At 32.6% G+C, this 11,178-nt stretch overlaps 1 protein-coding gene across 3 annotated transcripts; it reads right to left on the minus strand.

Annotated features, from left to right (window-relative positions):
* Nucleotides 1-1,921: 1,921 nt before the first annotated feature.
* Nucleotides 1,922-10,304, minus strand: LOC125051303 (ras-related protein Rab-3). Of its 3 annotated transcripts, XM_047651521.1 has the most exons (7): nt 10,148-10,304; nt 9,952-10,070; nt 8,172-8,278; nt 7,158-7,275; nt 4,828-4,946; nt 3,350-3,521; nt 1,922-2,728 (listed from the first exon to the last, which is right to left on the minus strand). In XM_047651521.1, exons 3-7 carry the CDS (start codon nt 8,276-8,278, stop codon nt 2,579-2,581), a joined length of 666 nt encoding a protein of 221 aa, XP_047507477.1. In that variant the 5' UTR covers nt 9,952-10,070; nt 10,148-10,304; the 3' UTR covers nt 1,922-2,578. The 3 variants fall into 3 exon arrangements, with proteins under 3 accessions (XP_047507477.1, XP_047507476.1, XP_047507478.1); XM_047651520.1 differs by having other exon boundaries at nt 9,952-10,304; XM_047651522.1 differs by lacking the exons at nt 9,952-10,070; nt 10,148-10,304 and adding an exon at nt 8,482-8,597.
* Nucleotides 10,305-11,178: the final 874 nt, after the last annotated feature.

The raw sequence follows: 11,178 nt of genomic DNA on the forward strand, positions 1-11,178 counted from the left end.
GTTTAGATACCAATATATGTTAAACGAATGTTGCAAGAGCCGATTTCTTTTCGACTTGTTTAAATTAACAAGCGGCGTATTTTTTTTAAATTGGCCTTTATTGATACGGAATAATATACATATGTATATTTTTTATACAATAGAGGACCAACTTACGGGAGGCTCATCTGATCTTAAGTAATACCGCCGCCCATGGACAATTGGACATTGCCCACTCACATTGCCAGAAGGCTCGTAAGTGCGTTGCCTCTTAAAAATGAAAACCCCTTTTTTATTCAGGACCAGAAATCGAATTGGTTCGGAAATACTTCAATGGGCAGCTATTTCTTTCAAATATTATAATAATTGATTTCCTTGAAAATGTTATTTTATAGTAGGATTATTCATTTTTTACTCTTTTAAGTCTTTGTAAGCAATACACGTAAATGCTTCAAGTGAATTCTTCATCATAAGAGAAATATAATTTTCTAGTGTTTTTTTTAGATTAGTATGACCATTCGTTTAATCGTATTTTAGCGGAAGGGTAACTAGATAATAGAATACATCAATTGACACAAAATGGTCTTTTGTATTATCTTAGAGCCAATTCAAATAAACATTTATTATGAATAACAATTTGATTACAAACACTCAACACCTATAAATAAAATTCTAAACCTTGATTACATTTGACTAACAATATTTAAAAAAAAGTGTCTTACGAACTACAGAAATTTAAAAACTAATGAACCTACTTAGCAATAGATTACGTTATGTGCTCAGATTTCAACAGAAATTGATATAAATAGTATTGTCTATGTCTTCTAGAACAGATAATTCTAATGTGCTTCGTACACATTAATTAAGCAGTTAAAAATTCATATAGATATATGATTACTGCCAAATAAAGCCTATAAATAACATTACTTAGCAGATAACAAGAATACAAACAGATTTATACGTACGCTATACAATAATTTTATACACCAAGAAACATATTTACAAGTCACCAATGTGATATTTATGTCGCAGCCAAAAAGCCGTTCAATTAACAGCTTGGCCTTTTAACTAAACGGCGCCGTTTAACTAGCGGCCTGAAAGATATTCAGCCGTAGAGTTTGTAACGAGATTTTATTAAACTGGCCGTCTAATGCTTACGCCATTCGTACGATAGAGTGACCATGTGGGGGAAATATAAAAGATGAAACATCGGACATAAAAAATATTTCTTTAAAAATAAATAGCTTGAGTCAGTCACATGGTCTAAGATCCCGATATACAACGACCTTCACCGAGATGCTTATTTTATGAAACGTATTTTATATTTAATTTAATATGTCAATAAATATAATCCATATGGGTTGCCTAGCAAATTTCAGTCCAGAGTATTTTAATTAATATTTAAAAAAAAAATTTTTTTTAAACATTACACCGGTATGATTATTAGATAAATTCCATACCAATCGAAAGTATGAAGCCCATAGAATATGCAAACGTTAGGTTGTTTTTAATCAATTAATTATTTATGTGTATATTTTTTATGTGACACTAAAGTATATATACATCTTTAGTGAAAAAGAAAGTTATAGTGATACATATATAATATTACCCTGATTAAAAATATTGATTGAAAAAAATTTAAAAAATTTACTACATGCAAATTATAAAAAAATATTTTTTTTTAAATATTAATTAAACATACTCTGGACTGAAATTTGCTAGGCAACCCATATGGATTATATGTATTGACATATTGAATTAAATATAAAATAAGTTTCATTAAATAAGCATCTCGGTGAAGGTCGTTGTATATCGGGATCTTATACTAACAGTAAAATTCACATTATCTTTTCCATTGCACTTGTTGATTTTCATTAAAATTTGGAAAACACCATCAAACTTGTGGTTTACCGACGCCATATTGACCATTAAAAGAGTTTCGTTTTCAAGTTTGAGAGTAGCAGAAAGTGGAACTAATTTTAAATTAACAGTCAACAGTCATCGATCCATGTCATTTGTCTAGCTAATCAACTGTAGTTAAACGGCGCTGTTTAGTTAGCAGGCAAGGCTGTTGATTGAACGGCTAATTTAGCTAGTTGGCTGCGATTTATATGAGAGTCGATGTGTGGCAATCTCTACTATAGCGCGGAAAGATCTACGCAAAAATATGTTTAAACGCCTTCAACTTTTAAATTACTTCTAAAAATACTTTGCGCCCATTTCTTTGAAACTTTGGTCCGATGGCCAAGTCATACGCGCATTTAACATTTTATACATACACGTCGATGCAAATCAAACACAAAGCACGGTTATATTGAAAATTGCAAACATCTTAGAATAAAACATATTAAATACACAAGTATCAGATCCCTACTCCAGCTCCAATAAATAGTGGCTACTTAAGATCTAAGCTAATACTCAATTTTAACTAACCTAAAATCATTAAAGTAAAAGTGTTTACTGAAATATAAAAAATAATTTTTATAAAAATAACCCTTGAAGATACTGGACGAATGTTTGCGGAGGATTAAGTGAATTATAATTTTGTTATCAATTCCAGTATTTTCAAGGCAGGAATGAGAGGTTTTGTTTAGTATTATTAACAGTTACAGTTAGGATTGTTGTTTCCTTGGGGCTGCTCTGAGAGCTTCTGGCCTCGAGCTCCACCAGCCAACATGTTCTGTGGTTCCGAATCCAAGCTCTCAGACATCTTGTCACAGATAATGTCTACTAGTCGCTCGAACACAGTCTGAAAAGCGATGATGTTACTTGTAGCTTAATAACTAGTCTGGCCATAACTGTTACATAAAAACTTTTCTTTTTTCAACTTTTTAATTATTTTGAATTTGGAACACGTTTATTATTTTTTTTAAATTTCTTTAGATTTTGCGCCATTCTATTTTTTTTCTGAGACTTTAATAAATATGTAGGTATAAATTTTAATAATTACTAATAATTAATAATTACATTACTTCATTAAAAACAATGCATTTTCATTCGTAACAGAACTTATGGCTGGACTAGGTATAATCAGCAATTCGATTGGTTAGTACATGAAAATCTATTTAGTAAAATAGTATCTAGCAATAATCATCAAAAAAAATTATAGAAAGTAACAAAGCTTTCGAGTGGATAGCGAGACGAGAGATCACAAAATGGTGCAATCATACAACTGTATTATTTATAGCATCAAAGTACGAAAAGCCACAGGTTTACCCAAAAGTCTTTTTGCGGCAATTAATATAAAATGAACAAAACCCCTAACGATATCCGAACCAAGCCAAACAGTATTTTTGTTAATGGTGGAGCGACAACGAAATTGGTCGCGTATAGACAATTGAAGAGAAATGAAATAGTAGGATTTTCATACCTTGACATTAACATTCTCCTTAGCGCTCGTTTCAAAAAACTCAACGCCGAGCTGGTCAGCGAGCTGCTTGCCACGTTCTTGGCTGATGACACGTTCTTCCTCCATATCACATTTGTTGCCGACCAGAATGACTTGAGCATTGTCCCACGAGTAAGTCTTTATCTGCGTCACCCTGAAAATATATTTATTCTTGTTCAAATAACAATTAACCGATATTTAGCTGCTAAATTGTCGTAAGTAATTATTGTACTACATAGGTAAGCTAGTGTACGCAGAACATATTAAATACTTATATATTATTTTTTTAGAAATATGATGTTTCGGGGTGGCTATATCTGCTATCTATATATATAAAATTCTCGTGTCACAATGTTCGTTCCCATACTCCTCCGAAACGGCTCGAACCGATTCTTATGAAATTTTTGATGCATATTCAGAAAGTCTGAGAATCGGCTACTATCTTTCAAACTCCTAAGTGAAAGGGGGTGTCCAGCAGAAAAAAAAATCCGACAATTTTTTTTAATGATACATCATACAAAAATACATACAACTCTTAATTTTTCACCCCTCTACGATCAACCCCTATTTTTATTATTGTAGATAGTTATTTTTATTGAACTAAAATTATGTTTCCTAGAAATAATAAACATGGCAATACAAACGTTTATATTTCAGTGATTTTATTAATTAATCGATAGCTTATTTATCACGAAGGCTACCTACGTCAGTAAATATTATTTTTATAGAACATAGGGCAAACGGGCAGGAGGCTCATCTGATGTATGATACCGCTGCCCATGACACTCTCAATACCAGAGGGCTTACAAGTTCGTTGCTCTTTTCTGGAAGGATTGGTTCGGAAATAGTTCAGTAGGCAGCTGGTTTTACATAGTGGTGGTACGCAGCAAAAACTGCCTTATAAAAATTCAGTTTTGGAACGACGGACGTCGAGGTGATACGGGTGGAATATTCTTCTGATTGAAGAATACTATTCTGCTTCGACGTCCGATAATGAAACTTAGCTTAGCTTTCAAAACATAAGTATATGTTGCTACCATTTACAATCAGACATATAAAACGTAGATTTAATTTTGAAAACCAATAAACTTAGCAAATAAAAGATTATCAGAAAATAGTTATAACAATTATCTGACCCGAGACGTAACTGTAGTAAAATAAACTCAAAATGTTATCTTCATCTGTGACCGAAATATATCTCTCGATCAATAAAAATACATATATATATATATATATATATATATTATACAAGCTAAGAAAACGTATAATATTTATATTTAAATATTATATATGTTTTAAGTGTTGTGTTGTTTGTGTGTTTAATTCTCTGATTTAACCAATCCAAACATAATGAGCACTAACATTCCAAGCTTACCAGCTATTCATATTTGTTATATGATAAAATAAATGTTTTTTGTTTTTTACTTTACTCTTCTGGGAATAAAAAAATTATTACTAACCAGTCCTGTACACTGTTGAAACTTTCTTCGTTAGTGATGTCATACATGAGAATAAAGCCCATCGCTCCACGGTAGTATGCAGTTGTAATTGTACGGTAGCGTTCTTGACCTGCTGTGTCCTATTAACAAAAACTTTTATTTGCGACCAGTACTTCTTGATTCCCTTAATACAACATAATCCATATAAATTAAATTTTAAAACATATCCTACAACAAGGGCATCTATTATTTGATAAAGGAATTAAATTAGTATTATTTTTATACTAGCTGTTTTCCATGCCACGCTTCGCTGTAGCACATTGTGATTGAATGGTTGAGAAATGAGAAACAAAACAAAGAAAATATTTCATATAAGTTTAATTTTGCAATACTTGTGGAAAAAAATAATGAAAAAAAAACCGCATATATTTATATATTATGCTAAAATTTCAGCTCGATTGGTGCAGAACTTAATGAGTTTTTGAAGCGTTCACAAACCAACATAACATTTATATATTTATAAATATAGATTACGTATATTATAGGAAATCAAATCGACTCAAAATGATAACTTCAGGAAGTTAAATCGCCAGTTATTGAATTAAAGTTATATAAACTTATACTTAAAATGCAAAGACATTGCCATCTCTTTGAATTCATCAAATTATGTTTGGGTAATTTTTATTATGAATAAAAATGTCGTTTTCACATATTTCTTGTAAAAATATTTCTAAGTTGAAACGTCGCAACGGTAACATGTTTAAATTTATATTCGTTATTTTCAAGAGCCTCAAGATAGTGTAACGAAGAGCAGTATTAAAAAAGCTATTAAAATTTCCATATATTGTTAATTCTCAAAGTTTTAATCAAATTCATGAAATAAAACAAGTTTTGTGTTATTTTAGGGAGTTTTCGACGGAATATTAAAGTTAGTACATTATTTGCCTGTAGAAACAGTTTTTTAATTTAAATTTGACTGTATATTAATATTTCTATAATGGTAATAAATAGGTTTACTGATGAATATAATAGATTTTTCCTGACATCAGTTTTAACGACGGGTACACCCAATAGAACCGAAACCCCCTCCTGCCCCATGCCTCTTTGCTCTACTTCTTTCATTTCATAGATATGTTTTAAATGATCATTGATCAGAAAACTTAACAATACTGTGCTAATCTGAAACAGTATTTGTTTTACCGGGAAAAACCAATGACACATTATTCCTACCAATCAAACGGTACTTTAGTTAGTAATGTATCGTTTAGATCTTTATATTTATTTATTAATAAGTTGCTGTAGAGAATAAAGGCTATATCTATATATATAAAAATGAAACCCGTATTTCGTTGTCACGACATAACATGAAAACGGCTTGACCGATTTGTCTGATTTTTTTTTAATAATATTCCTTGAAGTACGAGGATGGTTCTTACGGAGAGAAAAATTAAAAAAACTGAGTAAAAAAGTCTAAAAACAACACTTTTCTATATTCCCATACAAAATATTCGTAATAATACTTAAAAGTCAATTTGAACTTTAATACCATAACATAAAGTTCAAATGTTAGTGGAGGGGTTCCGGGAAGGTAAATTTTTATTTTTTGACATAATGTATTTGTTGTCTTATCAACTTTCTTTTTTTTATCTTACTAGCTAGACCGGTGTCCCGAATAACAGAATAAGTATTTAAACCAGCTAGTTAACAAATAAATTCGAAAACTAATTGACCATTTAAAACACTCTTTCAGTATACAACATAGGGTATATTTATTTCCAAAACATTTTAAAAATAAATGTCCATTTGTACGAAACTACAATAGGCCACATATTATCTATACTAATATTATATAGTTTGCGAGGTCAAAGAGGATCTAATCTCTGGATCGGAACCGATTTTGAAAATTCATATACCAATAGAAAGTCACATTACGAGTGCCATAGTGACAATATACATATTAAATCAGAAAATAAAAAGACTTTTTCGTGGTAGTCGAATTTGCAAAGTCAGAGAAAAAACAATCGAACGAAAACAACTGAGACAGCTGCCTCGAAAATTGATTAACCTGGAATCACTTAATAATGCATACGAAGCCTATCTTTTATATTGTATGATAACAAGTCATCATTCAAGTCTCGTCCACGTCTAGACGTCTCTATCTGTTCGGAATAAGCTCAAAAACTATAGCACAGAACAGCGGTTTACCAATATCTATAATGATTCATGAATAAGGATTAGGTATATAAATATTAAAGGTTCACGGATGACAGTTGCTCTTGCGAAGCCGGGTACTGCTAGTTAATGAATAAAGATATACCCTTATATCCAGCAATTAAAAACTGTAAACTCACCCATATTTGAAGTTTAACACGTTTGTCGTGTCGGAACACCGTTTTCACCTTGAAATCAATGCCCACAGTAGACACAAACGCTGATGTAAACGAGTCGTCCGCGTAGCGAAATAGAAAACTGAAAATTAAAATTGTACTATTGTGTAGTGGTTTAACAAAACAAACTTGAAAAAAATTGTTCCATACACTCATGTTATTACACTTAATTTATACCAATTGCTTTTGAACTAATGTGGTACGGTACCAATGGTATAGCTGAGAAAATTATAAGTGAAATAAACGAATATAATAGTATGGAAAAATTGAATCGGAATCTTCTAGCGTCCTACTGGTTAAAAACTTTATGTAATAATTTCTAAACTTCGACTGGACAGCTTTTTATTTTTGTATGTTCAATTGAAATTTTCTGTGTGTGATATTGAAAGCAGTGGGACCACCATGTCTTAGGAAAAAATATTGATCATATAGACCGAGCAGGTATCCCGTCATGTAACATTTTTTTTATGGTACAGTATGCAAACGGACAGGAGGCTCACCTGATGTTAAGTGATACAACCGCCCATAGCCACTCGCACTGCCAGAAGACTTTTTAAAATTGGTACGCTCTTTTCTTGAAGGACCCTAAGTCGAATTGGTTCGGAAATACTTGGTGGGCAGCTGGTTCCACATAGTGGTGGTGAAGGGCACAAATTGCCTTAAGAAACGCTTAATTGAGGAACGATGGATGTCAAGGTGATACGGATGGTATTTTTTTTATTAGTAATAGCTAAAAAACAAACTCTGCTATAGAACTTGTGCGATGTCTTAAATGATGAATCCGACCGATTAACCAACCAAGCCGGTAGCTGGTTGGTAGTAAAAATAAATATGTCTTTGAGACAGGAATGTAATTAGAAAAACTTTCCGTCAAGCGAAAATAATTGGCGTCTTGTAACAAAAATTATTGGAATTTGTTCAAAACGCTCTTGTTAGCGCTCATAGTACAATGAACGTAATTTGGCAGAGTATACTGACCTAGTCTTCCCAACAGAACTGTTTCCAATAATCAGCAATTTGAACATGTAGTCGAAATTTTGGTCGCCAGCATCTTTCTGCCATTTTGGATCACCTCCTCCGGCCATCTGTCAAAAAATCTTCTTATTTAAATGGAGTATTACCAACCATTAATATACTAAATAGAAATTTGTTTTTGAGCATTTACTCTCTGGGTGACAGAAACGAGACTTGTCAAAAAATTACGCACATGTCAAAATTCAATACATTTTTGTCATACGAAAGTCAAACTTAGCTATAAGTTTCACACTCTCTCTGTCTACAGTATTACCTCGTCTTTAACTTCCTATCGTCTAAATTAGCTTTCAAATTATATTCACAACAGGATATCTATTATCTTTTGGCACGGCCATCGCTGTGTTTACTCCATTATCGACTGACGCTACATTAAATTTTCTGTTATCGCTACACCCATACCATACCATATTACCGGGCAATAGAGGTCACAGCTATTACTGATCCTGCCAATAGCGTCAACAGCATGAAAATGAATTTTCTCAAATAAAGAATAATTTTGCGCGCTCTTCGCGATAAGGTTTCGTCATATCCTTTTGTGATAATGTATTTTTATTGATTTTAGAAACAGGACATTTGTTTGACAACAGAAGTCACAGCAAAAATACTTTGAGACTGGTAACACACGTAATATATGTGTGTTTAATATATAATATACATCAGTGTAGGCTTGAGTCTCTCAAACCTGAGGTCATCCGTTCGATCACGGCTTTGTACCAATGGATTTTTTTATATTTATGCGCACTTAACACTCGGACGGTGAAGGAAAACATCGTCAGGAAATCGGCATGCCTTAGGCCTAAAAATATACGGCGTCTATCAGGCACATAATTAAAAAAATAAATCAGTAATCATAATAAATCAGGCGCTACAACCATTTAGGTCTTGGCCTCAGATTTCTGAATCTGTTTCATGATCATTTTTTAAATTGAATAGGCAAGTAGGTGATCAGCCTCCAGTGCCTGACACACGCCGTCGACTTTTTGGGTCTAAGACATGTCGGTTTCCTCACGATGTTTTCCTTCACCGTTCGAGCAAATGTTAAATGCGCACATAGAAAGAAAGTCCATTGGTGCACAGCCGGGGATCGAACCTAAGACCTCAGGTATGAGAGTCGCACGCTGAAGCCACTAGGCCAACACTGCTTTAGGCTCTCAGGCACCTAATTATCAGCTTATAATAGTAAATTATCAAGAAACATAGCTAACTTTGAGGTCCAAACCTACAGTTGTGCAACACTTTTTTTTTATATAAACAATTGTAAAGGGTATATTGTAGTTATAGAACAGTATTATAAAGGGAAATTCTTACCCTAAGTGTAAGCAAGAGTCTTGTCCATCATAATATACACAAAGATCTGAGTACCTACAGGTATGAAAAATGCCACGTCGGCGTAGTTGAACGATTCCGAATCCGCCAGGCTTGCGTTATTTTATTGATGCGCAAACGTTATCTGGTATTGACCTAAATTCCACTCACAACCCCCTTATCTTCGCAAGTTACCCAGATTCAGAATTTCTGTCTCTTTGTAACACATGTTTGTTATGCTGAAGTGCGCCTGTGCAGGACCAAGCAAGGTCTTGCGTAGGCGGTAGGTTTTTAATTTTGACTTAAAATCTATATAAAAAAAGGACGAATATCGATCGACTCTGTTGTTTTGGGATAAGCTGTGTCAATTTGTTATGTAACAAAATTCAAATATCGAATTATTTAAATTTTCGAATACCTTTTACGCTTGGGTAGCCGAAGACAAGTAGACTTCTGACGTCAAGATAATGTCCTTGAAGCAAATACCAATCTGCTATCGATTTTTGTCACTTAAGCCACTGAATCTAACCAAAAATCCTACGAAAACAGCGTAAAACAATAAACAGAATCACCAAGTGCGAAATCGATATCTCGGAGATTATATCGCAACCCACTATAGTTTTCGTACTGATTCTCGAAACGTCATTAGATCTGGTTAATTTCTCTTACTTTATTCACTATAGAAATTATTGTATAACGTTAAAGACTGCAAGTAACAGCTGTTACGGCTTAGACCTTACTGTGCCATGGGAGTAGGACGGAAATTCAAAATGGCGAATGATGCGCGCGCATTAATACCGACTTGTCAAATTTTCATGATACCAAATATTTAAACATGGGGCTGGCATAGGGCAGTTTAGTTGCTGATATCTCATTCCAATTATAGTCAAATCAATGTTTATAACTCAATCTATTTATAGATATAAAATAGTTAAATTAACTTCACCTGAGATATTAAACAAATGAGAATCTACTTATAAAAGTAATTAAAAATTATTTTATTATATGAAATGTTAGAAAGGCGCTCTAACGATTTCAGTTAAAATAAGACGCTCATATGAACAATGAAGTACCAATGTAACGACCTCATCTTGACCTATATTTAACCATTCCTTCTAACGATTATACTATGGCAAATATTGTATTAAAACTTTTTGATCTTAAATCGTACATAATAACAAAATTGCGTCTACTAACCATATACAATATAATAAACATATCCCAATTAATATTCCTCTAACAATCTTCTAAAGAGAATAAAAAATGTTTTTAAAAAATCAGTTATGTTTTTCGCAAATTATAGGAAGATAAAATAGGGATTCGTTTTGATTATACGAAATAATATCAATAATATATATTTAATCGTACACAGTTGTTTAAAATACTGCCCTAGTTTCAAAGAAAGCGTAACAAAAACTGAACTGAACTTAGAACCTTTATTGATTGCTTGCACACTTCTAACCGAGTCGGCTAAGAAATAGTTCTAAACAATTTAACTAGATGGCGTTACTTAACTGCAAACGGCCGTTCAATGTTATATTTAAAACTCACATTTCTTTTATATACCACTAGCTGACCCGGAAAACGTTGTTTTGCCATGTATATTATTTCTAGGAGAAATTTTTTTAGTTCTATAAAAATACAA

This window comes from Pieris napi, chromosome 7 (genome assembly GCF_905475465.1).
Source record: "Pieris napi chromosome 7, ilPieNapi1.2, whole genome shotgun sequence".
NCBI lineage: Eukaryota > Metazoa > Arthropoda > Insecta > Lepidoptera > Pieridae > Pieris > Pieris napi.